Source organism: Aplidium turbinatum, chromosome 5, assembly GCF_918807975.1.
Source record: "Aplidium turbinatum chromosome 5, kaAplTurb1.1, whole genome shotgun sequence".
Classification (NCBI taxonomy): Eukaryota; Metazoa; Chordata; class Ascidiacea; order Aplousobranchia; family Polyclinidae; genus Aplidium; species Aplidium turbinatum.
This window is the reverse complement of record NC_137476.1, coordinates 11,904,127-11,929,652: the sequence shown is the minus strand read 5'-3', so window position 1 is coordinate 11,929,652 and position 25,526 is coordinate 11,904,127. Positions and strand designations below refer to the sequence as shown.

General features: G+C 38.0%; 1 protein-coding gene across 1 annotated transcript; it reads left to right on the top strand.

Annotated features, from left to right (window-relative positions):
• The first annotated feature begins 2,083 nt into the window (after positions 1-2,083).
• Positions 2,084-19,159, top strand: LOC145770058 (uncharacterized). Its single transcript, XM_082581645.1, has 14 exons — positions 2,084-2,332; positions 3,071-3,268; positions 6,423-6,509; positions 7,515-7,617; positions 8,097-8,221; positions 8,975-9,048; positions 10,345-10,701; positions 11,334-11,419; positions 11,794-11,859; positions 12,222-12,285; positions 13,581-13,693; positions 15,548-15,771; positions 16,122-16,232; positions 18,168-19,159. Exons 1-14 carry the CDS (start codon positions 2,150-2,152, stop codon positions 19,008-19,010), a joined length of 2,634 nt encoding a protein of 877 aa, XP_082437771.1. The 5' UTR covers positions 2,084-2,149; the 3' UTR covers positions 19,011-19,159.
• The last annotated feature ends 6,367 nt before the right edge of the window (positions 19,160-25,526 follow it).

Genomic DNA, 25,526 nt, shown 5'->3' with positions numbered 1-25,526 from the left:
AGAATCAGTGAGTAGCTTACAATAAGATTTGCTCGCAAGTCGTAAATTCTAATCAATGCAATGATTCGGCACACCGCACACACACTTCGTGCGTTCGATCGAGCTCTTTGTTATTTAGAAGTTTGCATGAAATCGGATTAGCACGGTTAATTAAAGGCGGCAAGTTAAATCAAAATTGTCGTTTTTGGGTACCTTTGCAAAAATTGAAATATCAAGTTTAACATATAAAATTTTAAAATAATGAGTTTTCAAACTTATAGACAAATGATTTGCTTTCACACCAGTGCAACTTCTGTTGAAATAGCATCAGCGGATAACACGTAACAGCTGATTGAATTTGATCCAAAAACGGCCCCCCCTTGAGCAGTTAACTTCCAAAAAAACGTTGAAAAGCAAAGGGTTAAGGGTTGGATGCAATGCGCTATTGTTCTCGATCGTGAGCTTTACGTATGGCACTTTCACACTGTTGGATTTTATCTTGAAATTTAGAACCGGAAGTGAATTTGAATTTCAAATGTTAAAATCCTCACATCTCTGCCGGGTAACGTTACCGACAATCTTCAAAGACTAAATACCTGCGTCATAATACTCTACAAGTATGCGAAACTACCAAAAATAACTTCTCAAAGGCTTTTGTCAGTCCGAGAATAAAGATTCAAAACCAAACTTGGATTGGGTTTCTTTTCTTTTTCACCCCATTTTTTATCACTTGCAATAGTCGATTTTAATGTGACGTCATTGGTCAATCTGCCAGGGCGGAAGATTGTTCACAAATCACAAGCGTCAAAAATGTTTTTCAACCCAATCAGGCTTACGTTGTTAATTTATCTGTTTTTTACTTTTTGGTATAGTTATCGTTATAATATGCCTGTGGCAAACAAAACAAACTAACTTTAGCTGGTTTAACGTGTTTTATTACAAAGAAATATAGGCCAACATTATTAAAAAAGAAAATCAACTCAAACGTTTTCGACATGTACCGTAAGTACGTGTGTCCTCATCAGAAATTACTTAAATCTGCAATATACATAAAATGAAAATTGTAAGATAAATTTGACTATGCACTAAAACTGAATTTCAGACTAAGATCGTGGAAGCCTTAAGAATCAAACGTAATAATCCGTCTCTCAACTGGCAGTTATTTGCCTGTGACTCATCGTTCCTTTTGTGTGTATTCTAATTGTTTGTCACATGCCTGTAGTTTACACCTCATGTGATATATTTCCCGCCATATAACGTACTTGCAATCATTACTTGTAATCAATCATTCATTCTTGTTCAGTTTGTGCTTTTCAGTCTGGAGTGTCGTTGCAGTTGGTTTGGTTTTGGTTTTGAATCTTTATCCTCTGAGGTCGAGAGTCGAACCAGCACGGCGTGATCTTTGAGCCGGGCGCATAATCACTGAGCTATCGTGCATAGTCAAATTTATCTTATAATTTTCATTTTCTTTATATTGCAAATTTAAGTAATTCCTGATGAGGACACATCGTCTCTAATAAGCTGAATTATCGTAAGTCCAAATTTTTCAAAATTGCGTTTTTGATTGATTTGGTATCTTTATAGACTACAGTTTATTTTTATACTACAGTTTATTTCTAAAGCATCGTATCTCTATCTACTTTAGTTTTGATGATACAGAACGATGAACTATCGTAAATGAATGTACCGTACAGCAAACACAGCTTGAACTTTAAAATTCAATTTTCTCAAAACTGCATATTTGGAGTTACGATAGTTCAGCTTATTAGAGACGACATGTAGGCCTACCGGTACGTGTCGAAAGTGTTTGAGTTGATTTTATTTTTTAATTATGTTATATTTTTTGTAATAAAACATGTCAAACCCGCTAAAGTTACTATGTTTTGTTTGTCTATGGTTCAACAAAGCAAACTCTCTACTAAAGCTTTAATGCTGGTACCGGTATGCCTGTGTTACACACTGCAGTTAGCCTGGCTTGTCATCCTTGTCCCTTATTGTTAATTGCTCCGGAATAAACAATGTTTATTAAACATGCACTCTCTCTACAGACCTAGCAGTGAATATGAAGGTCAAAACTAATCTTTTGTTTTCAAATTGCAGCTAGCAAACATAGTGTTTTAAGATAACCTTCCTTTCAAGTATACCAAGTAATCCTCTTGTCTTGATCAAGATGCCCATCCAAATACAAGAAATAAAAGTTGAAAATGAAACATCGGAATGTCCACTTTGCATGGAACCTTTAGAAGTTGATGACATTAATTTTTTTCCATGTGTGTGTGGCTATCAAGTTTGTAGGTTTTGTTGGCACAGAATAAGAACTGATGAAAATGGCCTTTGCCCAGCATGTCGAACTGTAAGTATTTCATTATGTAGTACAGTATTATCTTGCATGAAAATACCATGTTCATCATAAAATGAAATCTTATTTTGAAGCAATAGACTTGATTTTTTTCTATTCTTGCTGTAGTGTACAGTGTCATACCGGTACTAAACTAACAAGTTTTTTCAATGTTTTTCTTACTTTTATTCGGTTTTTCAAAACAAATTATTTTGAAAAAAATCTTCCTTTCAAAATAAAAAATGCTCTGGGCTACGGCTGTGTCACACACAAAGAAGAAGAAAAGGAGCTGATATACAAGTCCCCCCCCCCCCCCCCCTTGGTAACTAATGACAAAGAGGAATTGACCAAAACATGTAGATTGAAGTGTGTGAACAGAAAAGCAAAGGTAAAGTAGTTTCACCCTATATATGTTTGGTGGAGTCCTATCTTTGTCATGAGTTACCAAGGGGGTGGGAGGGGGACTTGCATACCAGCTCCGAAGAAATCAAATAAGTTCAAATAATAATCAGGTCATTGTGATAAATTTTGTGTATCTTGCTTTTTCAAAACAAGATAAAGTTCCAACTATTTTCAAGATAGAGAATTGTGTATAATATATATACACAATAGAACTTGCAAATACAATGAATGCAAATACACAATGAAATAGAACAATAAGAATAGAACAAAAAGAATTTGCAATATATATTGTATATATATATATTGCAAATTCTTTTTCAATATTTTGAGTGTAACTTTATTGCTTCATAGTCGTATCCAGAAGATCCGGCTGAGTTTCGCCCACTGACTGGTTCTGACCTACAAAAAATCCGACATGAAAAACGACAAAAAGAAGTCCAGAGACGCCAAAAACTAACTGATGGTCGACGTCACTTATCAGCCATTCGAGTGTTACAAAAAAATCTTGTTTTTGTGATAGGTTTATCACAGCGTCTGTCTGATGCTGAGGTGGGTATTGGAAGTTAAGTTTATGTTTGATTACTTTACAAGTTTCTTCACATGCCTTTAGGTTTTTATTTTTACTCTGAAACTTTAAAATGAAAATCTTAAAGCAAAGATTGCCAAGCTTCGTGTGGTTGATTGGTTGTTAACCCCTTACATTTCTGCTTAAATGGGTTTGTGTCTTCTAATAAATTTGATTGAAATTGCTTACTGATATATATAGACCATTTACTTTGTAGCTCTCGCGAGCTTTGCACACGTCGCTTCTAAGTTTTTTGACGTCACTCATCAGTTTTGGTTTTGGAATCTATGCAATCCTGCAGGCTCATAGTTCATTCCTGCATCTCTCAAGGCATCTTTGCTTTCTTTCACAACCCTTAGGATTAAAATTCCGCAAAGTTGTTGGTCGCCTTCTCATAATTTCCTTACATATACAATACATAGTAATGCATCCATCTATTCTACGTTGTTACTTCTGTGCTACTTGTAACCAATAGTTTCTGGTCACACATTTTTAATCTAGACGAGTTCTTAAGCTGGAGTGTCCAGTGTTTATTTTCAATATGTAAAAAGGAGTTTTCAAACTGTTTCAATAGTTTTCAAGATGTTTCAATTCAAAATGTAGGAAATAAGTATGTAGTCAAATGTTTTCTGTACGTTTCAATACAGTCGTGGCCAAAAGTTAAGACCAAACCGCAAATTTCGAGAAAATCAGTTCTCCATCCTATTTCTTGTCGTTTTTTCACTTGTTTCTTGCTAACTGGGATGACAAAGTAATAAGCATTTATATTGTATTTTGCACCAAAATTTCAACTTTTTAATATTTGGTGTGTCCTCCTTTCGCTTTGATGACGGCCTTGATTCGCTTGAGCATACTTTCGATTAAATTGTTGCAAAGTTCTTCAGGGATTTTACGGATCCAGACTAATTTGATTGCTTCAAGTAGGAAGGAATACTCGAGGGATGTTTTTCAGCAACATTATTCTTGAGAAAAGTCCAAAAGTTTTCGATAGGGTTAAGATTGGGACTGTTCCCCGGCCACTGCAGAAGAGTAATTTTCTTAGCCCTAAAAAACTCTGTTACTATCTTTAAACGATGGCATAGGGCTCCATCTTGAACCAAAATTGTACACTCGTGCACTGACATGGGCATTATTGTGCAGTTGTAGCTTCTCCTTCATTAAGTTCAAGTATTTCTGGCCATTCATCGTGGTTCCTGGTTTTAGAAAAATGAGTTTGGCTGTATCTTGGTCGAAATGGCTCCCCATATCATCACACCTGGTAGATGTTTCATCGTTTGCCGGGTATACTTTTCATCAAATTGTGTTCCTGAGGGTCGACGGACATTTCTTTTTCTTGCACCAAGCTGTTGGACACTTGATTCGTCCAAAAATTAAACTTTAGACCATTGGGCAGAAGTCTAGTCTTTGTGAGCAATGCAAACAGGAGACTCTTCTTCTTCCTCGCTGGTGTAAGCCTCGATTTTCTCGCTGGTTTTCGTGACTTTAGACCAAATTCTACAACTAAACGGCAGCTAACAGTCCTCCTGCTGACTGGAATACCGGCTTCATTCAAATCGGCCCTGATTTGTTTGGCTGAATATGTTGGAGACTTCACCACTTGCCTTTTCATGAAGATGTCAGATCTAGGAGTTGTTTTTCAAGGACAGCCACTGCGTTTTGCATCAGCATAAGTTCCTGATTTCTTAAATTTCACAATTGCCTGATGCACAAAAGTTTTTCTAAATCCAAGCTGCTCACCAATTTGATGTTCTGTGTAGCCTTCCCTGCGGAGAACAACAATTTGACATCGCTGAACCTCCGAAAGGGAGCACATTTTACCCATTTTGGGCAGATAAATAATACAAAAAAGTGATCTCTACTGGCTAATGTTCAATTGATATTTTCTAAATAATGACTGATTACATCAGATTTCGACCCAGAATAAAGATGATGCAATTTAAACAATATCTGATGCAGTATTCAGGCGTAATACGAAAAACGTCATAAATCAAGTCTGGTCAAACTTTTGGCCACAACTGTATGTATCGATCTGTACCAGAAACTATACCGGTACCTCAGAGTCTACATGGCAGTATAATGGTATAATAGTACATCAGGGTCTGCTACTATTCGGTGAGTCTGATTCGGTGAGTTCCTAACTTCTAACCCCTAACCTTAACTCCTAACCCTTAACCCTAAAACGGCAATGATAATTAGGCTATGGTACCCGATAATTTAAAAAAAAAATTGAAAAAATCCCTGGTTAAAGGATCGGACTCACCGAAACGGGCCATTCCGAGTACATCAGTATACTAGCAATTAGCATGCTTTGGTATGGGTATCGGTTTTAAGTTTAATTTCTATCAGTGTTCTGCACTTCTGGTCTACATTCCGTTAATGGTTTGATGTTGGACGTCTGACCGGTCTTCCCCCTTTTGATCTAATGGTGTCAATTCATTTCCTTACTGCAATAAGCTACTACGCAAGAGTATAGATAATTAGATATTGTTCTCTGGTCATCCCCACCACAATTGTGCTCGGGATGTTGCTACATTAATTACAGCTTTGTATGGGTGGATTATTGCTAATACTGCTGCTACAACTTACAATTTACTCTCTAGTCTAAAGTCAATTTAAAATTCACCTAAACCAGTGTAAAATTTAGAAATACATAAACATTTGACTAGACCAAAATTTGGAAGTGGCATAATCTGGTAGAAATATACTTTAACCAAGTCTTATAATTGACAATCATATTACATATATATACGTGTTTTTTTGTAATTTTGTATGTCAGCATAAACATTTAAAAAAAAGATAATAAAAAAGAATAATAAATCACTGGCATTATCTAATCATTAGTAAAGTTCTCCAATGCAGTAACCTATAATGCTCAATGTTAGATGAAGCACAGATATATAACATCGATTGGCCTCCTCAAATTCTAAATATTGGTACTGATAGGTCGATGTATCAAATGATGTTTTAAAGATATGCAAAAGTGTATGTATAGTTGTATACTTTTTATGAAAGTAAAGAAAACTCGAATGAATTTATATAATTTTTTTCACAACATTGTCATAGTTATCACCTTACCACTCAATGGACTGTTCTCAATTTAAAGTGTTGGTCGAACAACCAAGTTTTGTTTTACTGTAGGTACTGAAACGTCAAGATTATTTTGGAAAATATGGTAAAATCCTTAAAGTTGTTATCAACAGTAATACCGCCTATGCTGGTACTCAAGTAAGTGATTCTACAGACACATTAACGAAGAAAAGCATGCAATGCCATGGCATATATCGTGATATAAATGAAGATAATAATGTGAACGTTTTTAGATATTTGTCAAACAGAAACTTTTGCATTTTTATATCATGATAATTGCCTTGCTGGTGCTTGCTTTTGTTTGCTTATGATTTAATAAAGTATATAACGGCCACCCCCACTAGTGGGGAACAAACCGACGATGGATTATGATGATGATGATAACCTCTCTGCAAAAACTATATGATTTTTAAGAATATTGGTATGTACTTGTAAAACTATTTATTATCTTAGTATGTTTTAAATGAATACATTAAAAAGGTTTAATTGCCAAACTATTCTATGCATGTTAAACTGTTTTTAATTTTTTGTTTCAAAATTTTAAATTGCATACGGTAGGCACCAAAATGTGACTTATTGGTAGAAAATACCATCTGTCAAAATTTCAAGAAATTATTTCAACGTTTACTACCTGCACAAAGAAGTTGAAAAATTTACAAAATCAATAATAAAGGGGCTTCATGATATGCAACAATGTTTATGTAGTTTTGACCAGAATGCGTTTTCTTTTGACACAACCATGTTTTAATAATTTTAAAAGTGAAAATTGGCCAGAAGATTGTTTTGCACTAAAAGAAAAAAAAAACACCCTGTATATTGCCAAGGCTTAAAGTTTTAACACATTGCGCATCCAAGGAAAATTGAAAAAAATGGAATGTAATTTGTGATGTTAATCCCATATAGGATTTAACATTGTTCAGCATTTTTGCTACTTAAATCTATTACAGAAAACCGAAACACATCATTGAGTAAGTCAACAACAGGGGTACTCGATCAAAGGAACATAAATAAAAGAAAGGAGTTCTTAAGTTAGAAACACCTATATTGTGAAGATTATTAATACACCAAAAATAGTACTATGTTGCAACTTGCCAGCATAATTTTGCATAAATTTGAATGGAAACTAATTAGGTTGTTTTACAGACCCCGAGCTCCAGTGCATATGTAACCTATTCTAAAATGGAGGAAGCATTGAAGGCCATCCAAGCTGTCAATAACGTTTATATCGATGGAAGAACATTGAAGGGTATATAGGCTAGTTTTGTTTTTGGTGTAAAACGACTGCTTTTCCGTAACCACTATTTACTTTTGTTGTACGTCCTTTGTTCCATGCAATACGGGGAACAAAGGACGTAAAACCGTGCACTAACTGACTAACCTGTGGTGTTTTATTTTATATTTCTCTCATACGTATGTGGATGCGATCAACAGAATTAAAAACAACCTGGAAGTTGCTTGTTACATAAAAACGTACTGTACACATTACGAATGTGAACCAGCTGCGTATGAATTGCAACCCAACGCAGTACTGGCCAACACGTGTCACTCCTGTAGATGTTACGTTGTTTGTGTGTCAGCTATTCTGCATATCCTGCAACCTTGGAGGTAGCTGGAACGACTTCACAGTAGAGGTTTTGCTTTGCATTGTGTTGTGTTTTAGTTTGAAGAAAATAGTTAAACAAGATCTTTTGCTTGCTTTGATATCTCATGCATGTGACTCCACAGCTTCTCTAGGAACCACAAAGTATTGCAGCACGTACTTGAAGAACCAGCAGTGTCACAAAGCCGACTGCATGTATTTGCATGAGCTAGCGGACGACGAATCAAGCTTTACCAAAGAAGACATGCAGGTTATTACGTCACTATGTTTTTCTCTCACACCTGATTATGTCAACAATGTTATAAAAACATTGTCTTTCAACCTCGGTTCCATACGATGAAAACCCAGTTGGCAAAATACATTTTATTTACATTAATTTAACATCTACAGACGTATTTTTCTAGCTGGTGTAGTGCTTGGAATTTGGGAAGACCTAAGCAAAGCTATATTGCTTCAGTAAATTTTGTATATTTCACGTATGGAACAACGAACCATATTTGACTACACATCTATTCGGAGACGATGAAAATCGAACCCCCAGTGGCTACTGCCTAGACCGAGTCTAAATTAGTAGACTGTAACGTATGCGATGGCGCACTGCATTTTGCTTAAACTACTGCGGAAGTTTTAATACTGAATGTTGTTTTAATATCCCGGTTGCAAGTGACAGGCATCGGGGCGTATGTTAATCGCATGCCTGGATATTGAAAAAAATTGCGATTGTAAAGCCTTTTGCTGTTGTGTGGTTTCTCTTTAGCTTACTGGAAAACGTGAATCGATGTTTGTGAAACTGAAAACCACGCACGAAACCGGTAAAAATAAAAGAAACCTTTTTAGCGAAGGTTAGTTGAAGGTGGCCTAGTCATGTTTTCAATATGTCCAACTCGCTTGTGATTCTTCATACTGTCCAGTGTCCATACCCCCGTTGGACTTGGTACAAAGAGATTGTAAACCTTTTGTCCGCTTGCATCAAACGTTTTAATGATTTATGACCTTGTTTCAGATGGGAAGGCACCAGGAGCTGGAGCAACGTTTGGTTGATCAGATGATTCTTAAAGAATCTGAAACATTGGCAAGGTATTGTAGCTTATATAAAATAATACTAATCACCAGACACCTAATCTCAAATTCCTTGCTTTTTACTGGTAGCTGTTGGCGAGTCTGTACCCAGGTTAAAACATTTTTGATGTTTCTAAATGAAATGAGCAACTCAAAGCGCAGATACTAGAGATGACAGTTTGATTAATGTTGAGCGCGGAGTCGGAAGGTCATTAAGAAATTTAGTGTACGAAACAATGGCTGAACCATGGGTTAACTTTCTCCATTTTGCCATCAGTTACTCGCATTCAAATTGATCTATCACTTACTCTTGAGTTTACCTATAAGCTGCTTGCAACGTTGAAAGATGCAGACAGTTTCTCAGCTAAGTAGGCTAATGGGCTTTGGTGACCATAGTTTTTTTTCTGAATGTTTATTGCTTAGGGAAATAAATTCTTTGCTCTTTTTACTAATCCTGTGAAATGACCCCGACTGGACATTGGACCCACAGTCATAAACTCCTAGTTGATATGCTGGCCATGTACCCCAGCAGGATCCATATGTGCAAATTTCAATACATTGATTAAATTCAAATTTGCTCGTCTATGAAGGAGGACTGATGGGGATTTTTAGAATTGATTCTGAAAAAAATATGAAGTTATTTTTGGAAACATATGAAGTAACGAAATCTGTGATATTAAGCTTGTGTGTGTATGCCTTAAAGAGTGTAACCTATGTAGATTGATGGTTTGATTGATTGATTGATTGACATTTATTTTGTTTCGAGTACCGTATAAATACACATCTTCAGCAAAGTCAGATAAAACAAACGGTACCACAGCTGTGTATTCAAACAAAAGCGAAAGAGATTTTCAAAGCAACAATGCAAAGCATATTAACTTTGTGGGTTGCGTGGTTGATTGCTAAAAACGCCTGCGCGAATTTCGTAAAAACGTCGGTTAGACACCGCTCCAGAGCACGCGGCTGCATCTCGCCAAGTTATTTTAACGCCATACCAAAACAATAGGAGCTGACTCAATGACTATATGTCCCCTGCTTCCATCTACAATCGCCGCAAAATAAAACACGATTATAATTATTTGTTAATTGAGAAAGAGTAAGGCGGCAGAGAGCGCTTTACTCTCGTTAGTACCGAAGGCCTAGTGTGATTAGAAAGTTATCTTCTCTTTCTATTAAGCTCAGTAACTGAGTATGAACCACCACCTGTTTGTTAACATTGTATCTATTTGTATGCTATTGGCAGTATGATCTATATCACAAAATAAGTTTATTCCGCGCTGATTCAGTATTTTAAAACCTAAAACATAATTACAGCGTTGAGTCGGTGGTCTCGGTTGAAACGGAGAAACCTGCAGCACGGACACGACGGAACAGCGGATCGGTGGTGCCAATTCAGCCGACAGTCCAGCATGAAAACAGCTGGGTGGCTGGAATGTCCAAAGACCAGGGACTTTCCGCTCTACTGCTGTCCTCTTTGGAGGAAAAAACGATGAAAGTCAAAGATACTGCTCACAGAAAATCGAAGAAAGCAACATCTCGTTCCTCCAACAAGCAGCAAGCTCCCTCTCCTCTTGATGTGTTTGCGAATGATTCCGGTCCAGCTTCTTCGGAATGCTCATCTCTGGCAACTACTCCACCTCCAAGCAATCCCGTACCCGCCACTGATAACAGGTCACAAAATATATTTTCAGGCTGAGAAAGCCTCTTGTGAAGAATTTGTTGAGAGTTTCCTATACTTGTATTTGAACCAAGAATTTAGTTTCGCCCTTCCTAGTTGATAGCTTAAAATTTTTGTTTGTTTTTAACGTTTGGTGTTGTCAACAGTCATGCATCGACCATGTGTCACTGAACAACATGTTTTTTCAGTGCATTGCTAATCTGCTTTTTTGGGAGTTAAATCGCCGTTGCATGAACTTAGTTATTAGAAATTGCGACCAGGTGAAATTCATCTCAATCTCGGATTGCATGAAAGCCTTGCAAATCTTTTCATTTTGAAATTTTATCTTGGGAGTTCCTTTTGTCCAGCTATGTTTTCATTTATACATCTTTCCAACGTCGATAGACGTTGAAGCAGTGTGAAAAAGACAGGCGCTGGGTTAAAACAGCAACACGTTTTAACTGCGTTTGACAAAGTGACACTGTCTAGTATAAAAGTGAAGTTCACTACCTATACTTCCGTTTCTGTGTCATCAAATCACCTGTTTAACGTGTGGTAGAAACCGACTCCCACGAAGAGTATTCGCTCGAAAAGTTTCCAAAAGTTACTCCAAACTATATTTTAACAATTGATGATATTCCTTCAGACTGACAGGTGATAGCTGCGGTGATGTCATACCAGAGCCAGAAATTCCACCTACAAGTACACAACCATTTCAACCGGAAATTTTTGGTTTGTATTCTTGTTCAACCATTTATAAGGCTGTTCTTATGTCAGTAGCTAGTCTGGCACTATGGCACTTAGCGAAAATAACACTTTGGATTCAATCAATTTTGGCTCAAAGGTTTAAAAATTGAAAAATACCCCTGACAGGATTAAAACCAATATTGTCGTCAGCAATTTCACATTGACTAGCTAGTGTATATTTCGTATGCCTATTTCCGGTTGCTACTGAAATATCGGCTGCTCGTTACATGTTGAGCTAGTGGTAGTGTGACGCTGAGTGCATGTAACAAACAACCAATCCCTAAAACTTTGTTTATTTGAAGAATTGTTTCTTTGTCAAATCTCACTGTTTCGACTAGTCAAAATCCGTATTCTTGCAGATCAAAATGAACCTGAAGCGGTAAATACTGAACCCAAAGTTTCGGATGTAACAGAGCTTTCTAATGGTAAGTAATACACCAACAACACGCTGATTGCATGGGATCGTTCATCCACGGTTTTACAGCGTTACTTTATTACAATTACAACGTGCAACAACGTTATATTACGTGGTGGATTGTCAGGGTAAAAGCTTTCGAAGACCTGGAGGTTTACACATTTTGACATTCTTGCTAAACCTATGACATGACTTGTTTTTAGCGTTTCATTTTTTGCTTAGCATAGCTTTGATAATGTGATATAAAGTTAGCTACAGGTCCGCAGTGGTCACTGCACTTTCTCGAAGTATTCTGATGTTTTTCATGAGTTTGTAATCGCTGTTTGCCTTTTTGGATGAAAACTGATCCATCGTGATTCTATTGTTTCGCAGAAACCGATTCCTTATTTGTTTCAAAGCCGGAAGAACCCCCTCAGTTTCACCAGCCGTTTCAGAGGTACGTAAAAAGAGTGTCATTTCTGTTCTACAAATTCACCAACCTCTGCTTCCGTTAGATCATCCTCACCAACTGCTCTCTTGCCTTTCCTTTGACGACAACGACCTAAAAAAAGATGACAAACAATGCTCGTATCTGGCTCCGACACCAGCGACAACCTATGAATGAATCATCCAATTTCGGTTTGCCCCATTAAAGGACGTGACTGATTCCTTCCTTGCAGCGAAATTGTCTTCACACCTTATCTCCATGTTAAAATATATATTTACTGACACTGAAAATTGTGTTAGTTTTTAAAATACACACAATATATATAAACCAGCCCTGAGGAGCAGAATGAAGATTTTTTGTTGCTATTTTTAAATACTTTCGTTCGTTTCATTTATTTTTTGCTTAGTTTCGTTCAGTTTTTGTCTAAAATTTATATTTGGTTTGGTCTTTTGGCTCAGTAACGTGCTTCCTCTTCCGCTGGACAGTTTTGAAAATAAATTTAAAACTCATATTTTCCATTCAATAAAGAAAATTATCGCAAAATTGTCAAACGGTTTTGATGCATACACAAGTATATAATGGTTTCTGATCAGTTTTGAGCTATTTTGTCATCACTACGGCTGTTAAAACATTTTTAATCGACATAAAAATAAGTTTATCACCAAAAAATTTTAATCGAAGAAAATGAGTTTGCGTTGGAACAAAATATTTTCAAACTTGTTTACGTTAAACACTTGCAAGCTTGAATATAAACAAATTTTAGGTGGTCGTTTCGTATCGAGTTTGCATCAAACGAAATCGCTTTCTTTTAAAACCAAGCCAAACCAATATGAAAGTTTAGGGTTGCATTCACCAACAACAGATGTTTTAAGCGGCCGAGTAAGCTCACCGCCTGATTCGAGAATCGCGCAAAATTCATCGGTGGATCAGTAATCGGTTATTCTAATAAGCGGATTGCTGTTGGTACGTAAGAAAAACATGTAGTCCTCGAAGTAAGTGGCTTATCAGCATCTTTTCTTAAAGTGATTAATAATAATCTAGTTGTGCACCCAACTTTTGGTAAGTTAGAAATAAACGGAAGTGCCATCACTAAAGCCACGGGTGCAATATTCAATTTTATGCGATCGAAGAAAATTTAGCAGAAAGTGCATAAGACCACAACAAAACAATTATTGTTACTGGTTTTATACCATCACGGTCGTTCTTCTTTTGGAAAAGCAAGATGCCAACTAAGAGACTGGCAGTTAACTAATTTCAATGCGGCAAATCATTCCAACCAATGTATTCTGTGACTTACATTTTAGATTTACTGAACCGAGCGAGAATTACTCAAGCGTGACCAATGGCAATTTCTCCTTAAATCATGTGCTTCCGCAAAGTGCACCTGACGTACCATGGACTCAGGAACCATCGTCAGGTAACTGGCTCTTCACCAACTTCAAATATTCTTGGAATTATTTAAAAATATTCCATGTAAAATTGTGTCTTGTTCAGAGTCAACGATATAGCGTCTGTACAAATTCACTCATGATGCCCAAAGCCTTATTGTTTGCATTAGTTTTTCTGGGTGTTCGTTGGTGCTCACTGGTTAGCCTCATACTGGTAGCGAAGTGGAACTACCTCTTTGCACGCTCATTGTGGCCTCTTTTGCTTTTCACAAAAGTGTAGGCTACAAAACTGTGTTATGTTGTCCGCAGACAGACCAAAGGTCGTCGGTTCGAAACCCATCAAGTGCACACGGTTGCATCTTGGGCGAGACGTTTAACTTTCAATCACTTGGTAAAGTATTTAACTTGACAAATATGCATAAATAGGGGAAGTTATTTTGGATACAACACGATATTTTAGGACTTCTAGTATATTCTTTTTAAAATTTCCATTCAAGCCCCCCTTACCCAATGGTCTTTAGAGTCTCTAAAGGCCCTGCCTTTCCAAACAATTACTTTTCGGATCTTCGGAGAAGGTTAAATTGACAACGCCATAAAAATCAGAGCTGTAGAGTCGAGAAAAGAATGTACGAATCCGACTCCTCAGTTTATATCTGGTCGACTCCGGCTTCAGTGTTGCCAGATTTTTAAAATTTTTATTCTATTGTTCAAGCTTTCAGACGTTGCAAGGCTTTAACAATTATAGGAAAGCATTCGATATTTTTCACCAACTTTTTGTACTTTGTGCAGATTAAAGTTAACCAGTAATCACGCTATGGCAAAAAAGCAAGGTTATTTAGAATCCTGTGCAGAGTATAGATTTCTCAGTATCGTTTCCAATGGCATTGAAAAAATTTAGTGTCCGCTATTTTGTTTGAAAGTTCTTTCAGCAACAGGTGCAAGCATTGTCAAGCTTAATAGATAAAAATATGCAGCACCAACCATCTCACTGAAACGGATTGCACATCTCACTGAAACTCACTGAGACGAATCAATTCAATGGCTGCTCGACACCTGCCCAAACATCTAGACCGCGTCGCCGCCACTGCCCAAGGGTGGTAAAAGGCAGAGCCCCTCGACCCTTGAAGTGGCGAAGAACAAGGTTCAAACGAAGAAGAAGAAGAAGAAACGGATTTGAATAAATCCATGGAGCTTGCAATAAATTCATCCGGTCAAAATGCAAAAATGTAGATTATTCTCATTATTTTTTTTCTTTATCCAAGCTTGATAGAAAATGGAAATAACAATCATCGGAGGAAATGTAATAAAAGCCGTGATAACATCGCAAAAGACGTTTTTGGTTTCAGAAGTTTACATTGGAACAGCAAAACTAAACATAATTGGATGTCGGCATGATAAAATTTGGTTAAATTTTGCATTCAATATGTTTTTGTTGAATGTTTTTTATGGGAGATCGCGAGACTACGTTGATTGCTCTGAGGTGGTTGATGGAAAAAAGGTTGAAAACCCCTGATCTATAGGATTGGCCCATGATACAAATACAAGGATCCCAGAGGATACAAACTGATATGCATAAATCAACAAGTGAATAAAAAAACATCAGTAACTTCTCAAATACATGTAATTCCACGCAAAGTGAAAATTACATGACTTAGACATTTCTGATTTTTTGTTTTCATGGTTTGTAGAGCTGGCTAAATTAACGGCGTTGTAAAGATAGTGTTCCCCGAAAAGTAAATTTTCGTTGTAGGGGCGGGAGGTTTAGACGGAAGTTAAAAGAATTATGCCAGAGGTCTTGGGAAATCCTGTTGTATCCAAAAATCGAAGCTAACTTGAGTTTTGACACCCTTCCTAACCATAAACGATTTTCTAAAACGTTTCAGAAACCACGTCCGTGCCCATCAAGTCTTCTAGCTACTGGGAAACGGCTTTGGGCCTCGACAATAACCACCACACAACCGCAACAGCACAACTTCCTGACACAAGCCAAACAAGTGACACCGGAGACGATGATCTCGGGTTCGATCCTTGGTTGGAGTGCAGCAAAGGATTCGCTGATCTTATAGAAAAAGAAAGAACTCACAACAATCTCCAACATACCTCTGCGGTTAGTATCATTTTTCCTTGTTTTTGTACACATTAATGTGATTTGCTGGTTAAATGTGGAATATCAACTTTTTCTACAGCTTTGATCTAAATAAGATTCACTTTTTTACATTGTCAGTTTACTGAGTCTTCCTTTTCCCTTTAACAACTTAAGAATATCCGCTGAACGTCGGTTGAAAGGGAGAATGTAATGAGCAAAACGACGTTGATTGAACACTTAAAAGAATGTTCAAAGGAATACTTCATTTTTATATGAAAGGACAATGCGTGAAACACATTTTGTAATGAATTTCGTTTCGTCACTCATGCAAAGTGCACAACTGTAACCATAGCAACATGGTATCTTTGCAGGATGGATGGAGCACCAGCCACCCTCAGCAACAGCAGCCTCTCTCTCTGCACAATCATCTTCTTTCCGGTACATTTCCCTCTGGATACCAGGACCGGCAACAAGTGCATCAAGTAAGATTCCATTCACCGAGTATTCACTCTTTTGTGAAGTGCTAGTTTTAAGACAGCATCATTTAAGTGGTAGTAAAGATATAAATGTTCGTTTCTTAAGTTTATCAGGAATTGTCTCACTATGCACACGTTGAAAGCATCGAATTTTAACAATTAAGTATTATAAGTAACCTTCATTTCATTCAATAAGCAGCATTTACTCTATGACGATTTAATGGCGAGTATTTTGCGTTGAATAAATGCAACAAAAGTAACAAAAATTAAAGCAGAAATAAGTTTATCATGACAATGCATTGCGTTGCACCTCGCTATTTATAGCGATTGTGAGTGTATTTTGACTGAGGTTAATGTTCCGCAAACCTCGGTTGTTTTGCCATCATAAAACTACAGTCCAAATCGCCGTTTTACCTTCCGTCGTCCCATTCCTGACGTCATAGATGTCGTGAGTGACGTAAGCAGAAAAGTCACAAGTTGCCTTAAAACTTTAAATTGTGGCCGCCACATTCCGGTGGTTGCTTCTCTCAAAACCTTTTTTCAGCAAAAACAAATGTCACCTGTCATACCACAAGAAACATATGAAGGTGACACTGAGATAACAATGAGCGATAGACATTTTTTGAGGAAATTGATTGTGTCTGTCAACCATATTAAACTTTTGAGTGAAGTAATTAGAAATGGACAAACTTGGCTTTCGAAATGGTGGTGTTAAACGAGATGGGATCGTGGTTAAAGTCTTCAAATAGCAAAGTAAGTTCAGCCGACGTTACCTTTTGGTTAAGGTTTTGTCGTTTCAGTTTCACGACAATCAAAAAATAGCCCACATTGGTTATCAACAACTGCCAAGATCAGGTGACTTGTTACAAATCAAACGATACCAAATTGCGGTTTTCATCTCGCGGCTGCTTTTGTTTACGTCACCGCCGATTTCTTTGCTATGTAATCACACAAATAGAGCAGGGGTAGGCACATTTGTTGAATCAAGGGCCAACAAGGTCTCAAAATTGAACGGCGGGCGATGCAAATATATAGTGTTGATCCAGCTAAATACTACTAACATATGTATCTCGCACTATAAACCTGTCAACAACATACATTGTAACAGTGACTTGATTTGCTGGCTGAGTTACCATTGCATTGAGATCACCCCATGTTGGCGATGTTTCTTCGGACTACACCGATAGGCTACTGGAGAGCAGCCAGTCTTAAGATGGTGAATTCGTGGTGATAGAAATGATACAAATGATGGGGTTGAGGAAATTGATTGTGTGGATCCAGCATTGAATTGTTGGTTCGAGAAGGGTCGGTTAAGATGTCTACGAATTAAGATAAGAACTGGGTTAACATCATATTTTAACCATAATCAAATAAAAGCAATATGAGTTGCTTGAAATATAGACAACATCAAGAAAGTGTGAGCCGTACATCGATAAGTTCTGGTTCGCAGCAACTCAAACAGAGCAAATACTGCTTTTACTTAGCTTTGCAATTAAGCAATTAAGTTTATTATTGATATTGCTTGCTCAATGTTCATAGTCGAATAGCAGGAAATATTTATTTGTTGTGAATGTTTTGTGTGAGCTTTGTCTTTGAAAAAAAATTGCAAAGCATTCAAAGGTTCGTGACATCGGCGTGCGTCAACATGCGCGAGCAATAAGTTCCAAGCACAACATAATCATCACTAGTCAGATGCTCTAAAAATATAACAACATTTTTGTCACATTTGCAAAGTCACTTTTAAGGCCATATTTTTTACCTTTGAAGTACGCCACGGGTCCATCTTTCTGACATCGCCACCGTAACATTTCGACTTCATCGACACCTCTTTAAAATATTTATTAGCTTGGCTGCTTTGATTTTTCATAGAGCACTGCGGGAGTTATTTGACCGAGAGAAATAAGCACCACTGTAAATAACCGAATCTTGTTTTTGTTACAGCTTGGAAGAAAAGCACCATCAGTGTTTCCGTCCGCCCTTTCTTCGGATTCCAGCCAAAGTTTGTTGTTCAATTCGCAAATCAACCACCATCACGGAGGCCATGGTTTCCCCAGCAATAATAAATCCAACTTATCTCAAAACCCGCTTGAAAAGAAGCGCGATGAGTGGGAGAATGGATTGAGAGCTCTCTTGCCAAGCGTCAACATCAACTTTGCCATCAACAATCCTTCTAAGGAACCAAGCTCAACATCCAACTTCCCTCCGGGCAATATGTCTGGTTTTAGAAGACCTCCGTTTCAAAACCAGGACCTTGGGAACCGAGAAAGGGCAATGTTTCCCATAGGATACGACGATTGGATCACCGATACCCAAGTCCCACACACCCAAACCCAATCGGCGTTGTTCCCAACTTTTCTCAATAGAAACACGGCATCTTTTCAAAATAGTTTTGGGTTAAACTTTTCGAATAGCGACGGGTACAATTCTTCCATGTCCCTCACAGGTTTATCCACGGCGTCGTATCAAAATGACCCTGCTATTGTCTCCAGCTGCAACAAGCCCCCTCTCCAACAAACCCCAACCACCGAAGAACCTCCTCATTGGATGCGGTCACTCCAGACGCTAACAGATAGTGACAGCTCAATGCATCATCCCTCCACCAGCGCGTTTCCCTCGATGGCAAATCAACCTCCAGTGGCACCTCACCCATCCTGGCCTCCCATGGTCCCCAGTGCCACGATGCCACAGATCAGTTTGCCTCCTCCTGGATTCCAATCCAAGTACTCCTTCCCCAACACATCAGATTTTGGAATGCATCACAATTTGTTAGAAAACCAGTCTTAGTCTTTTGACAGTGTTTCAGAGTTATATTCAGCTACAGTCGCTTCTAATTGTAGGCTAACTGATAATAATCCATGTGTGGTTTCTAACAGTGAGTTTATCAATTTTTCTGACCAATAAATATCTTTTCATGCCAATGTGGTTTTATGCATATTGTATACTGTATAGCAACTTGAAACATCTTTTGTCGTCTAAATCAGGTTCTGTTAAAATGTTTTTCACAGTAAGTATGCTTGATGCATTGGATGATCAATCCTAAAGCTGCTTTGGAAGAAAGACAATAATTCAGTCTTCTTTTGTTGCGACATTCGCAATTGTAATCAGACAATTGTAGGCTAATGGCGCAATAGCACATCAGGTTTTTAACAAACAGAGAGTCGTGAAACACTATGACAGTCATCGAGTCAGCTATGCTGTTGAAAAGATAAAAAAAAACGTCGGCATAAACAATGACAATTCTATGACGCCAAAGCAACAAGCAGAAACTTGAAATTTAATCCTAAGTTACGAAACTCAACTCGGATGACATTTTATTTCACATGTAGCGTAGGCTAGTCTAGTTTCTACAAAACTGGGCAACAAAAAACAAAGTTGGTAAATAGGCTAACACTTGTCCAGCCTTAAAGTCAGCTACGTATAGCCAAAGGAAGGCTTGCGAACTCAGATGACCTTTTATTTCAAATGTAGCTTAAGCAAGTCTCGTTTCCACAGAACTGGGTAATAATAAGAAAGTTGATACTAGAACAAGCCTACCTTTTCCAGCCTTGAAGTCAGCTACACACCGGCCCGCGTATTTGCAATCTGTAGGTCGCTCCAGCAGATGGAGTGGTTTGTTCGGCAGACACTTTTAACATAGGCTACCGTAGGACAATTTTCTTAATTACCCAGCTGATCGCAGCATTGTGACGCTTCTAGCACTCAGCCAGAGACTTTATTTTTGCTTTGAAGTTTTTTGGTAATTGAAAAAAAAGCATAATGGCAGGCGTGGATATCAACCCACGTCATCAAAATGATTACTTTCCTAACCTTAACCAGCCTACTGGTCTACGCAACGCTGCAGATAACGAAACGTTCACTTAATTTACTTTGTATATCACATGCATGTTACAGGGGAGCAATAATTACGAAAAATAAAGGGAAAATTTCCTGTCATTGCTCTGCATTGTAGCCTAATTTACAATATTGTCCTCCCTCCCCCTGGTTAGCCTACGCCATTATAGCCTAAGGCAGGGGTTCTTAACAGTGGCGTAGCCAGAAAAAATTTTGGGGGGGGGCCAAATATTTGATGAATTGAAGAGAACGACAAAATGTTTGATTTAAGACATCGCCACCTGATGTGCAGTGGCGCATCCTGGTGGGTTAAGCAAGGGAAGCAATAAAGCTGGTGGGGGTTAGAGCGTGCCGAAGGCACGCGTATTCTAGGAGGGTCCGGGGGCATGCTCCCCCGGAAAATTTTTGCAAAATTTTACTTAAATAATGGATTATAACGCTTTCTGGAAACACTTTTAGGGTAATATTTGTATGAAACTTATTAGCAGATAAACAGCTATTAACTTATTAAAGGTAGCTCTTATCTACACACAAACGGGCAAAAACTGCGGCTAAAATTAGAGAACACAAAAAACTCAGCTACACAAAAACCCTACAGAGTAAGCGATTCTGAAATTGCTTCCACAGATTAGTTAAAAGAAGCGTAAATCGCGTAAACTTTGCGCGATTTACGATTTGCAAAATTTATTGGTGTCTTTCTGTGTGTCTAAAACAAGTCCTGGGGGGTGTTAATACCCAGATGTCTTGGAAAACAATATAAATTTATACAAATTATATTATATTTTTAACAAAGGGTTCAACTTCGGAATCCAAACTTTGAAAATTTGGGGGGGGCCATGGCCCCGTTCGCCCCCCCCTGGCTACGCCTATGGTTCTTAACCTTTTTTGTCTCGTTTACCCCTTGCCGAATGAAAAAGGTAAAATTTACCCCCACCGTTTTGGTGGCTCCTTGTGATGTCATCGTGTGCAGTCAACCAAACATCCACTTTTGTCTGGATTTACCTTGGCAAATATCAAAAACAAGCTGTTTATTTGCCGAAGACACGATTGTTCTTGACGGGATCCTGTGAAAAATAATGTCTTGGAACAGTCGTTGAAAAAGCTACTCGCATGTCGTCTTTGGGAACTAAGCGAGATCGATGTTTTGTTTTAATAGTCAACAATGAAGAGGACCCTGCTTCACACAGATAAGTAGTTGGAAAAGGCATAATAACTTCAAATTAATGCACGCTTATTCAGCGTAGGAAACTCTTCGACTAATCCACACCAAAACTTGAAAAAGTCACCATTGCACTATAAGAATTTGGAAGAAAGCGTTGTTGAACATTGCAGATCAATCAATTCATCTTTGCAAAAATCATCATCAGCAATAGTTTTTAACTTGGCTTCGAAGGGATGAGTTAGGCCTATCCAAAAAGCAGTAGCCTACTCTTTAAACTTTCACCTTCGAAGTAACCGTCAAAGTTCTTTTTTAAGGCGTCAAGGTGTATTTCGACTTCGAGGTCAGAAATCTCGTTGTGACTTCTACTGACTTTCCAATTATCAAATGTAGAAAAATTTGCGTAAATTTCTTTTTGAACTCTTCTACTCCACAGATCTAATTTTGCCTGAAAGCCTTAATTTATGATTCAGTAAATTTACCCCCTTGGTAGGTGAAATTTACCCCCAGGGGGTAAATTTACCCCCGGTTAAGAACCCCTGGCCTAAGGCATGTTGATTCGACTAGGCATTTGGGAAAGTTATTTCTAGCTAATGTTTTGGCACGAACTGACTCCCAGCACTTTTTGATATGTAGCCTTAGTTCCGGTTCAGGTTCATTCATTCACAAGTGTATGAATAAGAGGTTAGCCTACTGTTCGATGAGGGCTTCTATTTAGGCTACATTTTAGAAGGACTCGTGGGTGACGGCCAGCTCCCTTGTTGTTGAGGAGAAGGGCTTAATAGTGCCTTTTAGCCGTGCTGAATTTTAGTATTCAGGTCCTTTGATAACGCAAATTAACTTTATAGGCCTATTTATGATTCCTAAGCCTCACGAGCCACTAGAGGGCCTAAGGAGTTATTGACCGATATCTCTTCTCTGTGTTCCTTTCAAAATTCTCGAAAGGCTGATCAATGCCCGCGCCAATCCAATCATTGACTCACTTCTTCCGAAGGAGCAAACTGGGTTCCGGCGTGGAAAATCCACCGTAGATCAGGTCACACTTTTGACCCAAGACATTGAGGATTCCTTTGAGGCAAAAAAGAAGACTAGCCGGCGCTGTCTTTCTAGATCTCACAGCTGTTTATCTGATATCGTAGCTGATATTGTATGACACCGCGGCCTTACTTGCAGTATGACGAAATAATGCAACTAAAGTTAACATGTTCCTACCTTTATTAGGCGTTAAAATACGTTTCACTTGTAGTAAAATTATTTTCTTATTCTTTTATTTCTGAGGATATTGCGTTGCTTATTGCCTTTAAATTGGAAGACTTGCGTCCCCGCGAGTAAGCTTGTACATCTTTTACATCGATTCAACGTCCTACAACGTTGAATCGATGTAAAATCAACGGATTTAGCTGGCTGGGGTTGGCGTTTTAATTGATTATTTTTACTTTCAGTGAAGCATTTGTAAAAATGGTTTTTCAATCTGGAAAAAAGCAACGCAAAATTTCGCTAGCCATGGCAGTTGCAAGTCCCATACGGAATCCAACGGTGATGTATTTTGAATTTTTTTTTTTTCAACAGATTAGACATGTCAAAAATGTGGGACTTTTGGTAGGCTATATTGCAATAGACAATAGCAGTAGAAAACAAGAGAAATTAAATAATATATCACTGTCTTGCACCAGTGGCGTAGCCAGGGGAGGGGGGGTTTGGGGGTTTCAACCTTTCAAATTGAATTTACGGATGTTAATACAATGTTTGCAAGAAAAGCTTTAGCCTATGATGTAATTTCACGTCAAACAGTGCAAGGATGCAAACCATCTGTAACTGCTGACATCGCTTGTTCGATCTAGATTAACGTCTAAACAGCTATTCGTTATACAAAACTTGAATATATCAGAAATAAAGTAACTTCATTGTCTCAAAACTTTTTGTTTGACACTCATCAAGATGTATGACGTTACATTTTCTAAACTTTGGGTTGACTTTAAAGCAGTAGCGTAGCCAGGAATTTTGAAAGGGGGGGTTTGACGACCCAGCGGCGGGGGGTCTGGGGGACCTCTCGCAGAAATTTTTGAAAAATTACTTTGTATTTGGTGCATTCTGAGAGCATTTTCAACAAAAACGTGGGTATGAATATTCCTGTAAAATATTGTTGTCCGGTGGCATACCAAAAGGATAAGATCATGTTTTCTTCGGCATTTGTCGGAAATAAAGCTAAGTCTCTGTGTTTTCTTGTTACTAATTCCTGGCTGAGATGTTTGGTATTGGCAAAACTTGCTCTTTTAATGCAATTTTGTTTAAAATTAGGCATTTTTTTAGACTGAAAGCATCATTCTCAATATCGTGACTTCACACGCGTGCCAAAGGGGAGGTTGCAACCCCCAAACCCACCCCTTTGGCTACGCCACTGCTTTAAAGCATAAAAGTTAGTGACTTACAGGAATAAGATCGCTTTTTGGATTAACCAAAGAGAAAATTGATAAATAATGAAACTGTAATAATCTCGCAAAAAAAAAGCAATCAACCTATGTCTCTAAAACAAAGTTTGCTTAATTTTAAACGAAACTGCATTAAAAGAGCGAGTTTTGCCAATACCAAACATTCAAATATCTCAGCCTGGAGTTAGCAACAAGAAAACACAGAGACTTAGCTTTATTTCCGAAAAATGCCGAAGAAAACATGATCTTATCCTTTTGCTATGCCACCGGACTGCACCATTTTACAGGAATATTCATACCCACAATTTTGTTGAAGATGTTTTGTTTTGTTTTTTGTTTTATTATCTTTATCCTGCATTGCGGGAAAGCGGACTTGAGCGCTATGCATCGGTGTACGCCTTCCGACGTACACCTGACCCACGCTGCAGCCGACTGCAATGTCTGTTTCCGGTTGTCTTCTCTACTTAAGACTAAAATTTGGTACTACCCATTACTCGAAATCGATCACTGGGTAGGGGCAACTATCGTAAAGTTTCTTGCCCAGAGAAACAACAGCAAGTGCGGGTGGCTGGAGTCGAACATGCAGGCTCTCGACTGCGAGCCCAACGCGCTAACCACTCGGCCACTGCTGCCGATGCGGCCATGCGGCCAATGCTGCCGATGCGGCCAATGCTCTCAGAATGCACTAAACTGAAAGTAATTTTTCAAAATTTTCTGGGGGAGGCCCCCCAGACTTCCCGCCGCTAAGTGTCGCCTTCGGCGAACACGTCGTCGGGCTTCGCCCGCCGGCTGTCAACTACGCTTCTGTCTTGCACTGCCAATATTTTGCCCCAACATTGTTGAAGGTCTGGCGGCGCCACTGTGTAGAGATAATGCTCATCTATCAGCTTACTATTCAGTAATGAGAGCCTACAAGTGTCTGGTATTCAAAGAAGGGCATCATGCTATTGCTATGTTATAATGATGTAACCTATTGTGTTGCAGAATTTTGTGCCGTGAATATTATTTTGAGGCAGAAATAAAAGATTATAATTAGTCTAAAAACAAAAAGCAGAAATTGTTATATTGCAAAATGTGCAGTAGCTTAGCCTACATGACCTCAATTCAATTCAATTTCAACTCAATTTATTTTTCTTTGCTGGCGCGAACATGTAGAGAACGATAAAGTAATCACACGAATTTTACACCAACAAAAGGAAAAGATGACAAAACCAAAAGGTTTAAAATATGCATCAATTAAACTGTTTGAAAATGTTGACCTCAAAAGGGCACCATTGCCCCCCGCTTTTGGCGCCCCTGGTCATTGGCGTAAATTTTACATCTACTGTATATGACAAAATTTTGAAATAAATCAAACAATTGGAAAAAAAGCAGTTCATGAATCAGTTTTAGATTTTAACTTAATTTTTGAAGAGTAAATTTTATTTGTCCTCAATTTCAGACTTCCTTTCCGCTTCTTGCCTCATTTTACTACTTTTCCTGTTGTTTTGAAAAACAATTTAGGCTAATTTTCCACTGTGTGTCCTGTGGTTCTTTTCAATGTCATTGATTGCTTCTGGGTGTATAAACTATAAGGCAGGCTAGATGTTGCAAACTATGATTAGGCTATTACAAGGAATTAGTTAGGCTAAATATAATTTCTATACAAATATATTTCTTACAAAATATTACTGCACTAGCCTTTAGCAAATAAAATTGAATTGATTTGAAATAGTCATCACCATGCACTAGTTTACCACCAGTTACTGATAGCCTACTTGTGTTTTCATGGGAGATATGTAATATATATATACACAACTAACTTCACGGGTGCAAGCTATTTCGTCCCCTGAACACTTTGTAACTCCATTTTGTACCCTGAAAAGATCGAGAAAAAAGTAC

What these genes read in the sequence shown, in the direction of transcription:
- LOC145770058 (XM_082581645.1), top strand. Translation starts at nt 2,150, where the DNA reads ATGCCCATCCAAATACAAGAAATAAAAGTTGAAAATGAAACATCGGAA. An exon ending in CCGCCTATGCTGGTACTCAA is followed by an intron (nt 6,510 to 7,514) that starts GTAAGTGATTCT and finishes GTTGTTTTACAG; the next exon opens with ACCCCGAGCTCCAGTGCATA. An exon ending in TTTCACCAGCCGTTTCAGAG is followed by an intron (nt 12,286 to 13,580) that starts GTACGTAAAAAG and finishes CTTACATTTTAG; the next exon opens with ATTTACTGAACCGAGCGAGA.